Below are 21,935 nucleotides of genomic sequence, written 5' to 3' on the forward strand. Positions count from 1 at the left end.
TCAAAGAATATTGGATGCAAGAGTTTACTTGAGTCAAGGCCAAAGAAGATCAAATAATCGCATCTTATAATGGAAAAGTCATACAGGTCATCACAAGGAAAACCACATTATTGACAAACCAAAAATGTCCAAAGCACACATATGTCAGTTAGAGTTTGATAAGGTATTGGCCAGATCAGAGAAAAAAAAAGTTGTGGGTGATGTAGACAGAGTGAAGAATAAATTCAGTGTGAGTCACACCAAACATTACAAGAAGCTTTTGAACACATCATACGTCATAGCAAAGCAGAGAAATCTTTTCTCCTTCAAATACGTTCCCCGATGACATTAACGTTAGGGATATAAGCCTGCTACCTCTCGAATCCAGCCCTACTAAAAGACGAAAATTCGTCTTTTCGGTCTATCTCATATAGACCAAAGGGCAATAACTCTTGCCCTTTACCTCCCCTTGCCACCGCCAGGTGTCACTAGTTTTTAAGCTTCGCTTGTACTGATAACACGTACATTATACCTCCAAACAATCCAAGCCATCTTAGCGTTAAATTGGACCATCCGAAGTTAAATTTGGATTTATTGTGTTGGACAATCATACTTCTACAGGTTGTATACATTATTTTAACAATTTTTTTTCAAAATTGAGTGACTTTGTCACCCTTACGGATTTCGTTTACTGAAGACCATGTTACACACACTATCGCGGAACTTGTGTTGTCAATTAAGAGTTAACGCGACACTGACTAATTTCGCTTACTCCGTTAGTAACGGTTGTGGTATTAGCGAATTAATAACATGCTGAATTGCTAATTTGTGCTTTGTTTTCTTTTCTTGTGTCGTTTCAGTAGAAATGTCAACCAAATGCATGAAATGCAAAAAGTTCAAAGCAAAAGAAGACAACCATGACTTTTGTATTGTATGTACCAAGTGTACATCATCTATACCATGCAGCGTGTGTAATACTTGGACAGAGCAAATGTGGGCTGATGTAGTCCAGAAAGCAGCAAAAGGGAGGGATAGACGGAATAAGTCGAAGAAAGATAGCATTGATGTCCTCGGTATACATACGAAGACAGCCTCCATTGCGAGCCTTGTGGGGGACCTTTGTTTCCCCCCCCCTCCACCTAAAGTTCGTCGTTTGCAACCATCAGCCACAGTAACATCAGCGGCAATGGAGGAAAATAATGTTGACAGGGTACAACAGTCCAACTTTGAACAGATGCGTTGTTTGGTCCAGGAAACGACGATGCAGCTATTGACATAGGCCAGATATTACCCTTATTTCCCTCGCTCGCTTCCACAGCTTTTTCTGACTCTTTGTGGGGAATGTTCCCCCAATTTTAGGCTGCCCAGTGGGCGTAACTCCCCCCGCATGTCCGAGCATGGCCTTCGGGCCTGTAAGTCAGGACGCATGGAGTGTGTTCCATGCCACGTCAAAACTAGTCTGGAACGTAGTTGCTATGTCTTCAATGTTAGACTTGGCTTCATTAGCCATTTTCCGACTCACAGAAAAATCCGACAATGACCACGCTTGGGAAGCGACGGCCTGGATTGCTAGAGTTATTAACAGGACAGCTCACCATTCCATGGCTAATGCGTTGACTGCTTCTGCCAACTTAGACCTGATACGACGTGACGCATGTCTGCGGTCCACGTCGCTCAAGCCCCATCATACTCTGGCTTTACGGATGACTCCGTTTGGGTCGCCTTTACTCTTTGGAGGAAAAATTGAAGAAGTTCGGAAGCAGGCAGCTCAGGAACTGCCCCTCCAACATGCCGCCCAACCCTTGCAGGCGTTTAGAAAAAATCAGCCCCTGCCACAGGGACAAGGGATCCTTAAAATCAAATGTGCAGTATAGATCCCAACCCAATGCCAGGAGACAACAGTCTAATCAAGCTATGAGGCAACAATACAGAGGCGGTAAGAAACAAAGTTTCTCCATCTTCAAGCCTCCTAACTCTAAAAATTGACATACCCTCTCCACCACCCGTGGACAGCCTACCTGCAATTTCAGGAGCACTGGATCACCTTTTTTTCTCAGAACGATTGGGTGATCCAGGTCATTTCGGAGGGACTTCGGATTTCATTTATCCAACCCCCTCCCCTGTCCTCCTCTCCCCTCTTCACGGATGTACTGTCTGATCGGGAGAAGGATACCTTTCTACAACAGGAGATACGGTCGCTCATAGAAAAACGGGTGGTGGAGATTGTGAAAAAACCGCAATCGCCGGGGTTTTATTCCAGGCTGTTTCTTACCCAGAAGACAAAAAGGCAAGTTGAGGCCGATCATTGACCTGAGTCGCCTCAACCAATACATTTTACCACCGAAATTCAAGATGGAAACGGCAAGATCAATCCGTCTTTCCATCCGGCGGGATGAGTATGCCATCAGTCTAGATATGACCGACACATATTTTCACGTCCCTATCCACCCCGCGTCACAGAAATTTCTCCGATTTGCTTACCGCAACGCAGTTTATCAGTTCCAGGTCCTACCCTTTGGCCTCGACATCAGCCCTTGGGCTTTTACCAAAGTTATGGATTGCGTCGTCACCCTGTTCCGCTAAACTTCATCTACAGGGATGGCAGTGTACTTGGACGACATCCTCCAGAAACATATGGTAAGTTCTATTCTGCTCAAAGGCAGAAACGATCTTTTAGCACTTTTAGATCATCTAGGCTTTCTCAAGAACTGGAAAAAGTCAGATCTCCGTCCATCCCAGCGTTTTGTCCATCTGGATATGGAGTTTCTCACCGATCTGAATCTGGTACGGCTTCCTCGCACTCGCGTAATCCGGATTGTCGAACTCGTCAAGTCCGTTTCCAACAGGACATGGATTTCAGCAAGAGAATTCTTGCAACTCCTCGGATTATTCAATGCGGCAGCGGACTTGATCCCGCTTGGCCGTCTTTTTATGCGTCCCTTACAAATGACATTACTGGCACAATGGCGCCCCTTTTCAAGTCCCCTCAATCAAACAATAATGATCATGCCCGAGATACGATCATTCCTGCATCAGTGGCACAACCCTGGTTGGCTGTCCATGGGGATTTCTCTGGAGATGCCCCAAGCAGAGATAACGGTATGTACCGACGCCAGTACCTACGTTTGGGGTGCCCACCTGTTGCCAGACTTCGCTACAGTCAGCGGCACGTGGGAGCCAGGCGAGAGGCCTCTCCACGTCATCCTTTTAGAAATGAGGGCTGTCATCAATGCCTTTCATTTCTGGAAGGATCAGCTCTCAGGAAAAACTGTCCTCATTATGTCAGACAATGATTTACCTCCTCAAACAAGGGGGCACCAAATCACCAGACCTGTGCATTCTGATCTGGCAGTTTCTAAGTTGGAACGACAACCTCCACATCAATGTACAAATCAGATACATTCCCGGCAGACTCCATGTCTTGGCCGACACTCTATCAAGGAAAGGTCAAGTCATTCACATGGAATGGTCACTCCATCAATCAGTCTTTCTTCGGATTTGCACACTTTGGGGGCGTCCGATGATCGATCTTTTTGCGACAAGGTGGAATCGCAAGTTGCCCACCTTCGTCTCTCCAGTTCCAGACCCAGAAGCTTGGGCCATGGATGCTCTGTCAATCAGCTGGGAGGGGTTGTGGGCATTCGCCTACCCTCCCACGGTTTTGGTACCGAAAATAATCCAGAGGTTAAGGAGTCAGAACTGTCGGATGATTCTGATTGCCCCTCTCAGATGGAACAAGTCCTGGGTCACCGATCTACTCGATCTAGCGATAGATCTACCCAGGAAGATTCCAACCAGCCCAAATCTTCTCAAACAACCGCGGTCACAGGTGTTCCACCCCTGCCCAGACCGTCTTCTTCTTCACGCTTAAGGCTCTTGTCCGGGCAGCCTTGCGAGACAAACAGTTTAAACCTTCGATTGTGGAGAGAATCTCAAGAGCAAGAAGGCTCTCCACTCTGAAGGCTTATGAGGGAAAGTGGTGTGTTTTCAGGGACTGGTGCCATATCAATAACATTGTCCCTTTGAGTGTCTCAATCCCTCAACTGGCTGACTTTTTTCTCTGGCTTTTCGAGGAGAAACAGTTGGCCCCAATTACTATCAAAGGCTACTGCTCCATGACATCAGACACATTCTGCCATCATGCTAGATGTGATATTGGGCATAACAAAGATCTATTAGATCTTTTAGCCAATTTTGATTTCAATTCACCAAAATCCCTCACCCTGTTTCCAAAATGGAATCTGTCCTGGGTTTTAACATGGCTCAATTCAGACAAATTTGAACCTTTAGCCCACACTTCGTTAAAGCTACTATCATGCAAAACATGTTTCTTGATAGCCTTAGCTTCAGCATGCAGGTTGAGCGAGTTACATGCCCTTTCGAGTGACCCGAACTTTCTTCAGTTCAGATCAGATGGTTCGGTGGTCCTCCTGATGCAACCAGGCTTTGTAGCCAAAAATAGGTTACGATCCATTGGCAATCAAAGAATCTTTATTTGCTCGCTCTCTTCCATAGATAAGTCAAGAGCAGTAGCCATGCAAGATCCTGTTCGTGCACTCAAGCACTATTTAAAATGCACAGAGGCATGTCGGGACACATGTAAGCACCTCTTTCTTCCGGTCAAAGCTGGTAAACGGGATATCACCCCTCAAGCCCTTGCTTCATGGCTGAAGTGGTTTATACGCTCAGCGTACTCTGAGGTCTCACAAGATCAGAATCGCCTCATGAAGATTACGGCTCATGAGATTAGAGCAATCTCGGCGAGCCTGGCATTCGAACGCAATGTTTTGATCTGAGATATAATAGAAGCTGTTGGCTGGCATGCAGAGGCAACCTTCTCCAGTTTTTATCTCAGAGATTTGGCTTCGCAGAGGTAAACCTTGAATCTGGTAGGTCCGGTGTCGGCAGCCCAGATGACCACCAGACCCATTTAAAACAATCAGCACAGCCTATCAGCTTCACTGGATTTGCCAGTGAAATTTTGTAGGTAAGAAGATTTCAATAACTATCTTCTTAACCGTATATAGGGGTCACATATAACGGGACCCTAGGCTGTGTTGCTGATGAAATTAGGAGAACGGGTTATCGTTCAAATTGGAGAATCCAGCCATCATTCCCTAGAAGGTACCCGGAGTGGAGTTAGGATGCTCAGCATTGCCTCCTATTACTTATTCTCCTAACGTTAATGTGATCGGGGAACGTATTTGAAGGAGAAAGCAAATTTTTAGTAAATTGTGTTTCTTCGAGAATACTTACCCGATCACACTACTTACAAACCTTCCCAACCAACCCACTATGCGAGCATCCTCGTATAATATATATCGCTCAGCTTAAAAAACTAGTGACACCTGGCGGTGGCAAGGGGAGGTACGGGGCAAGAGTTATTGCCCTTTGGTCTATATGAGATAGACCGAAAAGACGAATTTTCGTCTTTTAGTAGGGCTGGATTCGAGAGGTAGCAGGCTTATATTCCTAACGTTAATGTCATCGGGTAAGTATTCTCGGAGAAACACAATTTACTAAAAATTTGCTTTTTCAGACTTTGAATTCTTTGTGTGGTTGAAATTAAAAAAGGAATTGAACTTGGAACTGATCACATCAACAGAGTTTCATGAATAGATTTCATCAACAGCACATCTGACATACTACTAAACAATGTCAAGGATAAAATATCCAGAGCTAAATTCATATCCATCCTTTCAGATGCTAGTACTGATTTAGCAGTTGTAGACCAAGAATGCATTCTTGATAGATTTGTAGACATTGACCATAAGTCCAAAAATATGAGAAGTAGAAATATCTAGTACATAATTTACATGCCCGAGATCCATACTGCATGCAGCCGAATAAAAAGTAAACATTTTAACAATCCCATATTCCACTCGGCTTTTTAACTATGAAAATACAGACAAGTGGGTATTTTATGTGGACAAGAAAACTTTTTAATTGTCTGTGGACAACTTGGTTTTTGACAAAATTTACTTTCCCGGTCTTGAGCCAGTTGAGGTAGAATTGCTTTAAGTATATTTAGGTACTTGCCATAAACATATATGTTTAGTGAATCCAAATGCTCCTGTGATTAGATTGGTAAAGTAGATTCTGGGCTGCTTGTTTGGGAACTAGTATGGTTGGAATATATAGAATCCTAAATGAATACCACAATAATTTGATTCTGGCACAATTCAGACTGTTCCAGGCAGGAAGGTGATGATAAGAGAATAAATATGATGTTAAGATACAAAATTCATGTGAATCTACTGACTGATAGGGTTTTACCTCCTGGCTTGAGATGTGTCTTTCGTCCCTCCTGTCATGCACTGAAATCTCAGTGTATGCATTATTGTTATTGAAAAATTTATTTTGTCCCATTTTATTCACACCTTACTTTACTAAAGAACTAAAATGGCATAAGTCTCATAAGTGGTAGTAGAAAATGAAAGGTTTATCTATGATTCATTAAGGTTTTCCCCACAACAGCATTTTTGTGTGTTCCACATCTGCACTTTGGTAAATCCACTTACTTAAAGTTTATCAGTTTGGAGGAAGCATTCTCTTTGTTTTGTTCGTACAGGTGTCAGTTTCTAATGAGCATACAATGTGTCTATGTGATCGTTACAAAACCATGGCATATCACTAACATTTCCAGGAAAGGTAGACTTGAACAAGGAGAATTCGTTAATGCATGGTCTGGGAATCTGTCACTTATGTTTCCATGAATTATCCATACACACCTTATTGCTTTTTTTGGTAAATCCTTGTTAGTTTTATCCCTTTGAAGTGACTGCTGTCAGGTTATGTCTGTAAGAAATTCATTGCAGAGAGCTCAAAATGGGATGCATCTCCAAGTTATTTAGCTTCCAGCAATGTCAAAAGTTCATCAGCATGTTGCATCATGGCATTAATGTATGACAGATCTCTTGCCTGCAAACACCTATTAAAGATGTTTAGTTTTTCAATGATGCCTCCAAGAAAGGGCAGCAAAACATAAATTTTTATGCTGTCATGTTATATTCCAATAAATTTGTCGGAACTTTTAATCTGGTCACTCAACATGCCGATTATAGACAACAATGATCCTGTAACATTATCTAATTCATTCCCCATAGTCTGGTATCATACTAGCAAACCTCTTGTCGGAGTGGGGGCCAGCAGCAGTGATTATTGACCAAGATCTCTGTCCAGAAAGAGGTGGCATACCTCTCTTTTTTTCCAAGCATCATAGTCGCACCATCAGATCGCATGCCATAGATCTTTGTTAAATCTAATCCAATCACATTCGCCAGTACAGAAAAATCTCACGAATTCACATGAGCTGCTCATAAGCTGCACAAGAGAAGCTTGTTACACATGTATGCAAATTAGGTAGATTTTGGAAGCTCATGTGTGCAGTTAGATCTTGTGAGCCAAGGAAAAACTAACCCGATTTTCACATGTGCAGATTTTGCTCATGTGAGAATTAAAATTTTCACATGAGAAAGTATAACTTAGAAAGCGTTCTTTTCCATTGCATGTAACCATTTTGAAAATAAGGCAGAGTTCTAATGTCTCATGTGAGTTATCATTTATTTCAAATTTATTCAGAGTTAGAATTTCCAATGTAAGTTATCACAATTTGGACTTTAATAAATATATTGTGCAAATGTTGAATGTCAAGCATCCCGATTATTGTCAAATAGACATCATTTCTATTTGCACTAGCTGTTGCTTTTTTATTTTATTATTTAACAGACATCATTTCTACTTTGCGCTTGCTGTTGCTTTGTTGTTTTTTTATTTTAAAATATGTCAATTTATTTTCTCGCAGTGAGTTTTAGTCTTGTTTTAATCCAACAGTCTCCTTGTATTTGAACATATTAATGTTCATTTCACTGTTCATAAAACAAAACAATTCAGCATTAAGGTCTCGTATAACCAGACTACCCATTAAAATTTAACAGCTGTTAAAGAAAAGAGTTAATACCTTGCATAACTGTTTGTGGTTTATGTTTGATTCAGTTATGTGTAAAAAGTTGAAATGTTTCTCTCCCAAAAATATGCAGTGTACAAATATAAAAAGGAAATAAACCTTTTGCCCTAAAAATGAATGCTAAATAAAACAAACATATGATCAGAATTTGTCAAACTTCTCAAACTCCACTATAAAATTGTAAAACATAGCCACATATCTGGAATAAAAGAAACACTGATGCAAAGTTCTTTTGGCTTAATAAACCATCAAGTCCTTTTGCAGAAGATTTAGAGAACTACGTCATTTACTTCCATGCCTAATGTTTGCACAAAACTCAATAAAATCTTAAACTGACTGAATTGTTTAATTTGGCTTATATACAGGCAACGATGTACTCTGTTAGTTTGTTTTTTTTTAATGATTTTATTGTATGGAAATGCAAATCCAGCTTCTCTATTAGATGTCAGTGGATTCACTGTTGCTAAAACTAAATTATCATTGCCATTGAATGATACGTACTGTACATAAAATTTAATAAATCCGTAAGAAACTGCCTTATCCTGTTGTGATTGATTGTGTACCTGTTTCGCACTCTTCTGCACATGTATATTCTTGGCAATGGAAAATCTTGTTTATTTGCAGCCTTTTAAATGTTCTGATCGTGTCATTTAAAAGTTTATAAAAGAAGTTTGCTACTGAAATAATCACATTATGCTGGCACCCCATGACTCCATTCCAGTTTACACTGGTATAGAATTGGGGGTGTCACTCTGTTTTTCATTTTCTAAAGGTTATGGTCTGTGTTCATGTATCCCTGCCTCCCAGTATGCTTTGACACAGTGAGCATCAATCTTTCTAACAGAAAAACTAAGACTGATACTTATTATTGCCACTTCTAGGTATGTGTAAGCCTACTGATTATGAAAAGAAAATCAACTTAAAAAATATATCTTACTGGAAGCCGATCTCTGAAATCTAATTCACTAAAGGATTAAGTTGCCATTTGCTAAGCTCATTTTACCAGCTGAACTGTGAGCAGTATAGCACATGAGCAGTAACAAGCTCAACTGTGACAACTATTTTGATTGTTCAGGGAAACTTTTTAAGCAAGACCTAATCAACTTTGAATTAAGCTTAGACAGTAGCACCATGATTGATTGTCTGACAAGCAAACTATGTAACAGTACCTAGTCCCCTTGGAGTAATACCCATATTGATAATCTGACTACAAAATGATATGTAAACTTGGCTAAACTGCTGAATATTACTTCATTAGGGTGCTTTTTTGACAGTTTAATGGATAAATAAGGACAACTAGTTATAATATTTGGGATACTCTATGACTGACATCTGGTTGCTCGAATACATGCCAGTCAAAACTTTAAACTGGCAGTCATGTCAGGCAAATACATGGGTTAAAGAATCTTGATATTGGCAATCTCTACTTCTGCTATTATAAAAAACAGTAGACTGTATTACCTGTGGCTGTTGGACAGCTTCACTGGTTTCCTCTGGAAAGTCATTTCCGGTGGATCAGGCACCTGAACAGATATGCAGATCACCCCATATGTGAAGGCAGATGGCAAGAACTATATGGACAGCACATGGCTTCACAGCCTGAGTACAGTAGGAACGGAAGGCCATCCATTGCATCATAAATCTTTCACTGGATTCAGACAATCCTGGACAAGAGGTTAATGGTGAATCTGTGTAACTTTCCCTCACATAATTCCATCTTGCATGCAAGTCATGACATTTCCCTCCCTCTCTATATACTTTCAACTCCTGTGGTGAAGGGTGAGTGACAAAGCAACATGTGTAGATCCACTGGGAGCAGTAGTTGCAGGCCTGCACACAGGCAACTGAGAGTACAGGGTCACTTTTTTACTGGACCAAAGCAGCAGTGGAGCTTGCAAGCCCACATACTAACTGAGCAGGCTACCAAAGGTGCCTTAAACATAGACAGCTTCACCTGATCAATATACCATGACTGGGAATCCCACCTTAGAGGTCGAATATCTAACAAGAAGATAAAGGTGAAGCAATGCACCGTCAGTGCCTGAAATGTGTGTACACTAATGGACAGTACATCAACAAACAAACCAGAGAGAACTGGTCAGAGTCAACATCCAGATAGCTGATGAAAGACATTTTTCTGAAGTAGTAACTGGCTAGCCTTCTTTTGGAGCAGCTAAAATAAAGAAAAGCAATGTGAAACTGGTATTTGGTTTGCGATCAAATCACAGTTAGCAAACTTATAAATCCGCCATAGGTCATGAATGATAGACTAATCCAAATGAGACTCCCACTACTTGGTAAAAGACATGCAACTATCATCAGTGCCTGTGCATCCACTATGACCATCCCAGATGCAGTCAAGGATAAATTTTATGAAGACCAGGATTCTATTATCAAAGAAGTACTGAAAGGTAGAAAATACCATCTTCCTTGTGAGTTTAGTGCTTTAGTTGGCACAGAGCACTCGACATGGCCATGTTTTATTGGTAAAAATGGCTTTGCAAATGAAACAAGAATGGACTCCACATGCTGAGGAAATGCACTGAACAATGGACCCCTGATCACCAACACAGTCTTCTGCCTGCCAGACTGCAGCAAAATGTCTTGGATGCACCCACGCTCCAAATACTATCATCTTATTGACTACACCATTGTCAGGAGAATAGACAGGGAGGATGCTGGACTGACAACAGGCTCAGTCTCCAAGCTCAACATCCAGATTCAGTCTAGCAGATGACCACAAGGCAACAAATTTCCCAAATAACTCAGTGTCCTCAAACTGAGACAGGAGAAGGTGAAACAGGCATTTAGCAATGAACTGTGCAGCTAACTAAATCAAATACGAACTTTGAGAATGTTGAGGAAGCCTAGTCATCTTCCGGAGACTCAACTGCATCTCAAGAACTCTGTCCACCACATTTAAACATCAACATTTGTGAAATGAGAATGATGATGCTATGGAGAGACTTCCGAATGAGAAATGTTGGTTACAGATAGCCTGTTTAGAAGATACTGTTTCGGCACCTATGAAGGCAACTTCAACATGGCTGTTCATTGCAAGTTGCAAAACTCATGGCTAAGCAATAAGGCAGATTAGACTTAGTCCTATGCAGACAGGAAGGACATGAATAACTTGCATGCTGTTTTCAAGACAGTCTATAGGCCACAGTCATCAGAACATCTTCAGTACTGACTTACCACACTACTCATTGACAAACAAAAGATACTTCAAAGATTGCTAGAATACTTTGACAGTATCCTCCTCCAACATTAATCTATTAGTGAGGAGGCAACTGATCAACTGCCCTAAGTTGAAATCAACAAATCAGTGTATCACTAACTGATTCTCCAATGTTGGCTGTAACTAAGGAAGCAATTGATTTACTATGAAATGGCAAAGAACCTGGAGCAGATGTTATACCTGCAGAAGTCTACAAAGCATGAGGATTGCACATGGTACAGAAACTGACTGACCTCTTCCAATCAATGTGGACAAAAGGAACTTTACCCTGGGATTACAAGGATGCATATGTTGTCCACTTGTACAAGCAGAAAAGCAATAGGTAATCATACATCAACCATTGGGCAATCTCTTTGCTGTCAATAGCCAGAATTCTGTAGAATTACATCCATCAAGGGCTTCTGGTTGAGAGTCAGTGTGGCTTCAAAGGACCAGACATAGTGTGCACAGCTTTTCAACTTCATGAGAAATACCAAGGAACAAAATTTCAACCTGTATACAACATTTACCATACAAAAATCTTTGGTGCATTCAGTCATGGGAGCTTTTGGAAGGTCAGGGCAAAATTTGATTGCTTACAGAAATTTATTGTGACAGTATGGCAATTTCATGAAGGCATGCTTGTTTCCCAGTCACCAAAGGAATTAAGGCTGTGTGTTGGCCCCAACACTCATTATTATGAATTTCTCTTCCATGCATACTGTTGCATTCCTTGACTATGATGCTGTGATCTATATCAGATATGGACTGATGGCAAGATTTTCAACCTGAGCAAACTACAGGCAAAGTTACAGGGAGTGACAGTTTGTGATCTCCTATTTGTTGATGGCTGTTCCCTGGATGGTAGTTTGACATGTAATGGAGTATGGACCATATCTTTTCATCTTGTATCATGTTTGGTCTCACAGTCAGCATAAAGAAGACAGGATATGCAACACCCTGCACCAGGAAAGCCATACTTAGAATCTGCCATCAAAAATGATGGCCAAACCCTCCTGGCAGTGGACAAGTTCACATATCGCAGCACCAGAATATCACATGCAGTTCACATTGTTGATGAAACGAATGCCAGAATTGCTAAAACAAGTGTGCCCTTTGGCAGACTACATGCAAATGTGTGGGAGTGCAGAGGCATCAGTCTGCAAGCAAAACTGAGAATCTATAAAGACATTGTGTTGCCACCCTGCTGTATGCATGTGAAACCTGGAGTGTACAGATGCAATGCCAAAGAGTTGAACCATTTTCATTTGGGCTTCCTGAGGAAACTGATCAGGATAAGATGACAGGACAGGGTCCCTGACATTGAGCTTTCACACTAACAGGCATTTCACACATTCAGACACTGTTAATAAAATCACAAATGAGATGGGCAAGTCATGTCACCAGGATTGAAGAAGAGCAAGAAAAGATGAGCTGCAGCAAGCTGAAGGAAGGAATGTGATCTCTGGATAGTCAGAAGAAATGTTTCACAAAGTCTCTCAAGTCATCCTTGAAAAATTTCAACATTGACTCGGAGCACAGGATTGCTCCACCTAACAAGGTCTCATCCATTCTAGCACTACAGACTTGGAACTGAGGAAAAGTGGCTGAGACATTGCAGAAGCAAGAGCAGCATAGATCTCAGAACTGCAGTCCATCCTCTACTGGTCATGCATCTGACTGTCCAGAGCACAAAATGGCCTGATTAGTCACTTGCATATTCACAGAAAGCACACCAGTTTGTGATGTCATGGTCATCTTGGAACTCATATATATATATATATATATATATATATATATATATATATATATATATATATATATATATATATATATAAGAGAATAATACTGAAAATTGATAACAAATATATAGCTCATTTTCATTCAGATCAGTCATTACAAAACTCATTTCAGCAATGTTTCTTTGCATTGAAATTGCACCAAAAATAGTCATGTGGAGATAGAAAGACTGCATACCTGCCAGGAAAAATTGCATACCTGGTGACCTTTGGTATATCAGAATATGTTAATGATCTTGTGACTTTTTGTGCAATTTGATAAATCAGTTAATTTGAAGGCACAAATTAAGCCTATCCAAAACAAAGAGGGTGACCAACTTGCAACAAGGTATTTTGGCTTCCGGTTTCTTGGTGATGCAACTGCAAATGATATAGTGAGTCACCTTAACATTGGAGTATGTGTGAAACTTGAAGATAAGTAATGACAGTAACTTCATTTGACATTATTCTATATTTGTTGATGTTTATATTTCAACACTTAAACTTTTCACACTTTATTCTTAATTTGGAAGGTGGACTGAACAAAATTATAGCAAAAACAGTCTGAGAATTAGATTTTAGAAGTTTGTAATTTAGTTTAAGTGAGCCCATGAAATAATTATAACAAGCCCATGAAAAGTCTTTCAATTTGGTCCCGAGATTTTTGTATGAATCATGTAACAGTTATTTATTGAAAGTGCTGTCTCTGTGTACTCTTAAGTTGGATGGACTGCTAGGTTCTTTTCCTATCAGCTGTCTAAGCAAAAGATTTGATTTTTAAACCAATTTGATCCTGTCTTTGTTTATTAGCATCATAGATAGATACTGCTATTCAGCAGGAATGACATCACTATTAAAGATTTTGCAACTCAGATATGTGTAAGATGTATCAACACATAGATACAAGTAATATAGCGGTTTCCACGGAGCATGTCTTTATTTATCAGTGGCACTCAGTGTCTAATTTGGAAGACTAAACTTTGCTATTGCTTATCTGTTGCAGTATTACAGCGAGGGTACTGTTGGTCTGCCAGTGGGTGTTCAGTGTGTGGGTCTGCCTTACCAAGAGGAGCTTGTTCTCAGAGTCATGAAAATGCTGGAAAATGATGCTCCTCTTCACCGTTATGACTGATTTGTGAACAGTGTGGAAAATGGATGATGCTTCTGCGGAAGCTATAGTGTGTATACATGGTATTTGTGGAGTTGAGAGTGCTATGAATCAACTGATAACACTGATTTGCTATTGGTATGAAATTTTGACCGAGTCTAAGATTGTTGATGCCCTGTCTTTATTCTAAAATGCCTTTTGAGAAGAATACATCCAATATATAGACCTATTTTTGTAATAGATGTTGCAACATTGATCTTTACACATAACTACTATTTTAATCCCATTCTAATGTGTCAAGTTAATATATTATATCTCCATTTAGGTCAGTGACATTAGTCTTATATATTTGTAATCTTAGCTGTTTCTAGATGGGTTTCATATATTGTAACATTGTAACATTAATTACTGGTATTTAGTAATGTGTTTAAAGAATTTATTTTTGTTGATTTGTGTTAATATACTTATGTCCTCATTTTTGGTGGTGTTGTCCCTAGAAAACGATTTTTGGCGTAGGCATGTCTGGAATTTCTGATCATGATGTTGAAATATGATTACTGTTTGCCTTGCTGTAATACAAATTTTCTTTCAGTTGCAATGATAACAAATTACCATAAAACTCATTCTTGTTCATACTGCATGCCAATTTTTCAGTGCTCCATAATCCATTATAGTACAAGAGTTCATTGGCTTGCTTTTGTACGAAAATATATCCAGCGCACATCACGGTGGACCTTTCTAGTGGCTAAAATTGAAGAAATGTGAATAAAGGAAGCAATATTTGTTCTGTTTGAGGACCTGATGGCATCTTTAGTATTTGACAGTTTCTATTGAATATACTGATTATGATGTCACCATTTAATTTTATATGTAGTGAAATGATCATACATGACAGTTCTGACAGTTTCTATTGAATATACTGATTATGATGTCACCATTTAATTTTATATGTGGTGAAATGATCATACACAATAGTTCAGACAGTTTAAACTTCATTGACATTGACAAGTTTGAACTTCATCAATATTGACAAATATCTGTTCTAAACTGCTAAAGTAGATTTACAGAAAAGATTTTGAAAGCAACTGATAAATAAAGATTTCATTGGATCTGCTTTGCAACACAATTATTAATGAGCCAACTCTAGAAATGAACATAAGAGTAAATTGTGCTCCATACCTACCCAAATCCCTAGAGCTTTGTAGTTCTGTTAGGAATTGATTTCTGTGACCTTAACATTTAGGACATCAAGTAGATATATTTTTATGGGCATCAGAAAACTTAGGGCAAGAACAGAAATAATAATGTAACTAGTGCCATCACCATGTGTTCACACAAGCATCTAGGGTAATCAGAATTCTTGCTAAAAGATGCATTTACTTGCATGTACAACATTAATTTTACTACTGCCATGATAGTTTGTGTTCAGATTAGAATCTACAGTAATCCATGCAATAAGCAGTACTACTGTGGACATATTATGTACAATATTAAACAAATTTGTGGACAGGTGCTGTACAATATACAGAATTTTTGTGGACAGGTGCTGTACAATATGCATTTTACAGTGCTATTGTAATTAGTTAGTTGCGATAGAAATGAATATGTATTGTGAGTCTTGATTTTGAAAAATCCAATGACTGTCAACGAGAGATATATATATATATATATATATATATATATATATATATATATATATATATATATATGTGTGTGTGTGTGTGTTTCCATTTTCCTAAACACTCGTACCAGTTCTATATGTGTTTATGTTCTATCACCACACAAAACTATGATACACTTGTCCTTATGGTATGAGGTGCTAGAAGGACATTATTTTTGGCTGCTTTCTAAGAGGTTTCATGGATGGGTTCTTGGTCATGTTTGAGTACAAGGATCTGTTTGAACATAAGTGGAAATTTGTCATATACATAACTATGTCTCATTATTAATTACTCAGCTGACAGATGGGCCTTTATGTCTCATCATTAACTAATCAACAATCTGATAGATGGGGCTTTACGTCTCATCAATAATTACTCAACAATCTGATAGATGGGGCTTTACGTCTCATCGTTAATTACTCAAGTGTCTGATGTTGAGGCTTTAAAATCAAGGCAATGAAGGGTCTTAATCTTTATGTACTAATTTCTTGTCAAATGTTTTTACAATTGAGTATGAGGCATATTTTAGTACAAAATATATTGATATCAGCTGAAGTCAGAATATTCATGGAATATTCAATTTGTCTGTGTTGTCTGCATTATATGTTTTATAAAGTCTATCTTTTAGAATGTTGTTGGCTAACTGCATTTCGCTTCCAGGTTTTGGGTTGAAATTCCAAGTTTGTTCTCATGCTGACCTATGAATTTTTATAGTTCTTTTAGATTTGGTGCTGTAAAATATGTGTATTTTGTATAGTTTTATTGGTTTAATTTTTAGTGGGGCCAATTTAGTTGTATTTATTTGCTTGTCTGTTTAATGAGCTCATATAGCTGCATATAATTCTAAGTGATGTTTGTAATGTGTGTGTGTGATTTGGATTTCATAGCTTGAACAATTTTTCAGTCATATAACTACGATGTCTGCAGTGTGGCAGTTTATAGTGATGTCTACCACTGAAGCATCATGTAGAATGATGTCCCACTCAGTCACATTATCCTGACACCAGGCTGACCAGTCCGAACACTATCCTCTTAATGCTGAGCGCTTAGCAAGGCAGCTGTTAGTACTATTTTTACAAGTCTTTTGTATAACTTGGCCAGGGTTCGAACCAGCAACCTCCTGCATCTGAGGTGGATGCTCTAACCACTAGGCCACTGGAGCAGTCACTTCACTTCCAGTCTTTGGGTTGAAGATCCAAGTTTTTCTCTTACTCTGACCTTTGAATTTATTTTTATAGCTCTTCTAGATTTGGTGTTTTTCAATACATGTGTTCTGTAGAGTTTTAATTTAATTTTTAGGTGGAGCAAATTTTTCTGCATATATATGCTTGCTTGTTTAACAAAATGTAGAGCTGCATATAATTGTAAGTGATCTTTATAATGTAAAATATTTTGATAATGATGTCAAACCAAATAGTCACACAAAAAAAAATCGCCGGATGAAAACAGAAATAACTTGAAAACTATCGGAAGCGGGTTTTTAAAAAAAATTGGGAAATGTAAGAGCAAACTGAAACGTTATTCCACTGTCAATTATATGAATTGCCAACTTACAACGCAAATATTTTTAATGAATTTTTTTTGTGTGTTCAAATTGCTCAAAAACTTAAAGAATCTAAAATTTCACCTGATGATCTGGAACTCAACATATTTTTGCCTACAATAAACCTTAGTAATAATATAAAGTTTATATTCCAGAAACATCATGCAAATGTATTCATTCTTACCTATGCTTTTATCCAATAAAAGTTCATGAATTTTCACCAATTGTTCCAAATAAATTTGTACAGTCATATATTTTTTGTGTTATTTGTCCAAGCCTTTCACAAGTTATTTATAAACTATGTACAAAAATATGTGCATCATTTTTAGATTGACCATTGAGTCTCAGAAACTTCTGTGTCCAGTCTAAATCTCGTAAAATATCCCAACTGCTGAAAATCTTTTCTCTGCTCAATATTTTTAGATCAAACCCGAGACACTCTTCATTTTCACTGTTACAATCAAATATCACTGTAAACTCCATCAATGTTTACTATCAATCAATCATCAATGAAACGTGTAGTAAATTTGTTCTTGATTCGTAACCATGGCTTATGAATAGTTCATATTTACACAAGAAAAGTAAATTCATTTGTATTGGTGTATCATCAGATTCTTGGAAAAACCCAGTATGTAACCAATCAAAGACATTTTTACTACCACATATTCACCACGACTGTAGCTGGGATCGGCCACTGAATGCAGTAAATAAACGAGTATAGGCAGAATCGGTAAATGAATATTGAAAACATATCTCAATTATAGGCGGGATCTGGGCTGAATGAGTCAAGATGGGATTATGGTTAATATATACCCAAAAAAGCAGAAATAAGAGTGAAACAAACTTTATATACCTTTGTGCATGATTACTCTTTTTAACAAAATTCACAGAACATGTCTTTGGAATTAACTTGTTTCTATCCCGATTGCTGCTTATGTAGTGTAAAGGATGCAAGTCTTATTTCTGCTCATGTGATATGTACATCAATCTATTCCAGAACATGTGAATAATACTAACACGAGTTAATGTTGAAATAAAAGATAGTAATGGGTTATTTTTTCCTGAATGAAAAATATTATTTTTCTCTTAAAGATAAATGCATTTTTATAAAACATAATATCAGTTCACAGTCAAAAACTTGATCTCATGTGAGTCAATGAATTTGAAAAATATGCTTTTAAATTTTAATCTTCTGTCAGGAAAAGTCTTCAACTTTAATGCTTAAATTAACTTCTGGCCGTCTTTTCTTCTTCCCTTCACAAAATTCTCCCTGTAATGACTTCTTCTCCCTTCTGCAAAAATGAATGAATGCAGTTCATAAGCTGAGACTGACAGCCTATTTACAAATCTCGTCTGGGTTTAAAAATTCACATTACGATTGATACATATACTAAAGCTATTCATAAATCTGTGTGTGACATAAATATAGTATAGAAAATTCAGACACATTTTGAGTGAGTTTTCAAAATGGTAATCACTCATTTTGTAATTTATGAATCTATCCAGTAGTAATTTAAAAGTTCTTGAAATTCATTCCTCTTCTGAGAGTCTCACATCATTGTGATGAATGCATTTTGGAAAAAAAATTATATCCAGAATTTAGCAAAACATTAAGAAATGATCACTTTTTGTTACCTCTCGTGGCACTGGCAGTAACTAAACTAAATATGTATATATATGTACATTTTATTTCTAAATCAAAGATGTAAAGTTGAAAATGTTAGATGAAAGCATAATGAAATCCACTGAATTTAGTGCAGATTTTGCATTTGTCACTTTCAACAAGGAAGCCATACTTGCATACAATTTAATGGTTAAAACAGTTTCTATGTAATGATATCTTACTAAAACAAGGTGCTCATAAATTATAGGCTACTTTTTTACATACCTTTAAACATATAACCATAACTAAACACAATGAAATCTGAGGCTGACCAAACTGTACATGTTTATCATCAAATAATGGGAAAAAACTGAGTTAAAAATGTGTAGCTTTAAGCCATTTTTCTATGACTGTTGAAGCCTGAAATTTCAGACTTTATGGAGAATGAGTCTTAGGCAATCTTACTAATGTTCACTGTTTTGAGGTCAACTATATCCCGTTGCATGAAAACACACAGCCTTTTCTTAATGAATCTAATTACTTTTATTAGTAAAGTCTTATAAGTTACAAAGTTACCAGGCAACAGCCAATCAGGATCAAGTTTTAGTTTTTGACATTAGTATCAGCAATATCGGACAAACAAAACTGAAAAAGAATTACAAAATGTTTTAATCAATATATCTATGCATGTGAATATGCTGGTGAAAGAAAGGTAGATAGTTAAGAGGGAGAGAAGAAAGACGTGTCCATCAAAATTGCTCTGTAGTGTAGCCATCTTTTACAAAAATTATTTTATTTGATCTGACTGACCTCGTACATTAAGTCATGGGTAGTTCAGTAATTTCTTTTTGTTTATTTGCATGTAGCACTTTTTTAAAAACAATTCTTAACTTTCCACATTGGCAAAATTTCATGAAAAAATGAAAATAAATTCCCTGGAATCGGGAATGACAAAATTGATCACAGTAATTAAAAATGGCTGTACCTAGGGGATGTCCATAAAGTACATATTAAAAAAACCCAGACAAGTTTGACACCCCCTCCCCAGGCATACATATAGATGTATACCACCCCACACTTCCAACAATAGCTGGGACAAATGAACTATGAAAGATGAAGTTATTTCATTCATTAAAATAAAGTTTTTAACTTACTCATTTGCTGGATTACACACTAAAATATAAGAAATCATGTAATAAAGAATCTTATGTGTAGTGACCCGCTGAAGGTGCAGAACATACTTATTATCAGTCACCCTCTCTCCATATGCAGGCATACATTTTTCTCAAACCCCCTCCATGCATGTGTAATTTTGCCTAACTTGGTTGCTGGATACCAATATTATATTCAGCTTAGGTATGGATATCTATGTCTATATCTTTGTATTCTTTTATCAGAAAGCTATCTAACATTTTATTGTAACAATCAATTTTAAAGATGCTGTCTAGGGAACTCACTCTTTCCTTTTGAGGTCTGCTTCCCTCTGAAGCTGTTCTTTCCCATCTAAATCCTGTATTGTCACAAAGGTATCTTTGTTGAGTGGATCGAAAGACAAGTCCTAGAAACAAAATGAGGAATAATGTAAGCAACCATGACTGGAGACAAAGAAAGGCTCTGTCTGATTTGTTCAAGGTTCTTATCATTGTTTTTGAGCTGAATCAAATTTTCATTAGTTAATGAGCAAGCTGTTTGACAGTGATAATCAACAAGCATTACCAAAAGAAAAAAAATAGATGTACATGGAGAGAAAGGGAAAGAAGAGAAGGAACTCTATCAACTGTGCTCAAGAAGCATAATTCATAATTCAAGAGTTCTGTAAAAGTCCATTTTTGATACAGCCCTGAGTCTTATGGGAAATGTCACATGCCACATGTAAACAAACATTATCTGCATCATCTATTATTAGCATTCTGCGTTCATTTAATGTGTCCTTGTCAGCAGCAATAATCCATCTAAAGAGAAAAATACCTAAAATGATTGTACTGTATTTCATGTAATTTTTCGTACATGAAAAGTAATTAATTTCAGTGTATGAAAAATTATATGTAAAATAAATAAATATCATTTGGTGGTACTGACCATGTATGAAAAATAAAGGGATTGTACTGGAACAAGTTCTACAGAACACAGGCTACTTGACAACCTAATGGTACAAACGTACAAAGTAAACATATATTTTCTGTCTCATTCTGCTCTCAACTCAAGAATCTAATTAAAATTAAAACAAAAACACTCAAAAAGATTTTTGTTGTTATTAGTGAACATGAGAGAGAGAGAGGATTATGTCTCAGTGTGCAAGCTTGTCTGCATTTAGAGCATATGTAGCTGTTATGTTGTGTAATGCTGGCAAAATGATTAAGATCGTTTGAACATGTTTTAGTTATGGGCATTATTTAACGGCTTCCGAACTTGTTTTAAAATGCATGTGGTGTCTTGTTACAGTGATTGACCTAATAACTAATTAATGATAATACTTAAAGGTATGGTATGTGAAGTCTTTTGTCCATTTGTTAATAAACACCAGCAGATACTGTAATGACAATAAGAGAGCTTATGCACACGGGTGCCTGCAGATTTTTTGCAGGAGGTGTCAGTCAGTCACGGCCAGGAGAGTTAGTATAGTAAGCAGTCTGAAACTAAAGCTGATACTTACTAAACGTTTTGAACTGAATCTTGTGACATATTTTCAGCTTCATTTGCATGATTAAACTTGTCAGAATTTATATATATATATATATTTGCAGTATGATTTCGGGGGGGTGGGGGGGTGGTCATGTGACTCCCCTTGACCTATGCTGCAGGTGTCCATGCTTATACATCAATCATTGTATTTTCTCACCAACAATTAATTATTAAATTTTTTAAAAACAAAATGGCAATACGGTATTTTCAATTGTTTTTGCAAACATAAATCATCTTAGTAGAAATTTTATGTCTGATAATTTAATGGATTTTTATAAAAAAAATACAAATACGAAAAATTACGTTACATTTAAATAATTATTATTTTGATAACTGGATTGTGTATGACAAATTAAAGGGTATGAAAAAATACATGAAATACGGTAATAAGTATT

At 37.5% G+C, this 21,935-nt stretch overlaps 2 protein-coding genes across 5 annotated transcripts in view; one reads left to right on the forward strand and one right to left on the reverse strand.

The window, feature by feature from the left end:
• LOC149779519 (fatty-acid amide hydrolase 1-like) overlaps positions 1 to 17,505 on the forward strand; it is a 173,301-nt gene extending 155,796 nt beyond the window's left edge. For all 4 annotated transcript variants that reach the window (XM_089940235.1, XM_089940234.1, XM_089940233.1 and 1 more), the window contains one exon: positions 13,947 to 17,505. In XM_089940235.1, coding sequence (XP_089796361.1) covers positions 13,947 to 14,075 — 129 coding nt within the window. In that variant the 3' untranslated portion in view covers positions 14,076 to 17,505. The remainder of the gene's footprint in view (positions 1 to 13,946) is intronic.
• Positions 17,506 to 18,083: 578 nt separating this feature from the next.
• The window catches only part of LOC149779523 (ubiquitin carboxyl-terminal hydrolase 40-like), a 110,994-nt gene continuing 107,142 nt past the window's right edge, over positions 18,084 to 21,935 (reverse strand). The window contains exons 31-32 of the mRNA XM_089940232.1: positions 20,316 to 20,416; positions 18,084 to 18,547 (exon numbers count right to left, since the gene is read on the reverse strand). Of these exons, the coding sequence (XP_089796358.1) occupies positions 18,451 to 18,547; positions 20,316 to 20,416 (198 nt within the window). The 3' untranslated portion in view covers positions 18,084 to 18,450. The remainder of the gene's footprint in view (positions 18,548 to 20,315; positions 20,417 to 21,935) is intronic.

Source organism: Sinohyriopsis cumingii, chromosome 17 (assembly GCF_028554795.1).
Source record: "Sinohyriopsis cumingii isolate HCF-2022 chromosome 17, ASM2855479v2, whole genome shotgun sequence".
Classification (NCBI taxonomy): Eukaryota; Metazoa; Mollusca; class Bivalvia; order Unionida; family Unionidae; genus Sinohyriopsis; species Sinohyriopsis cumingii.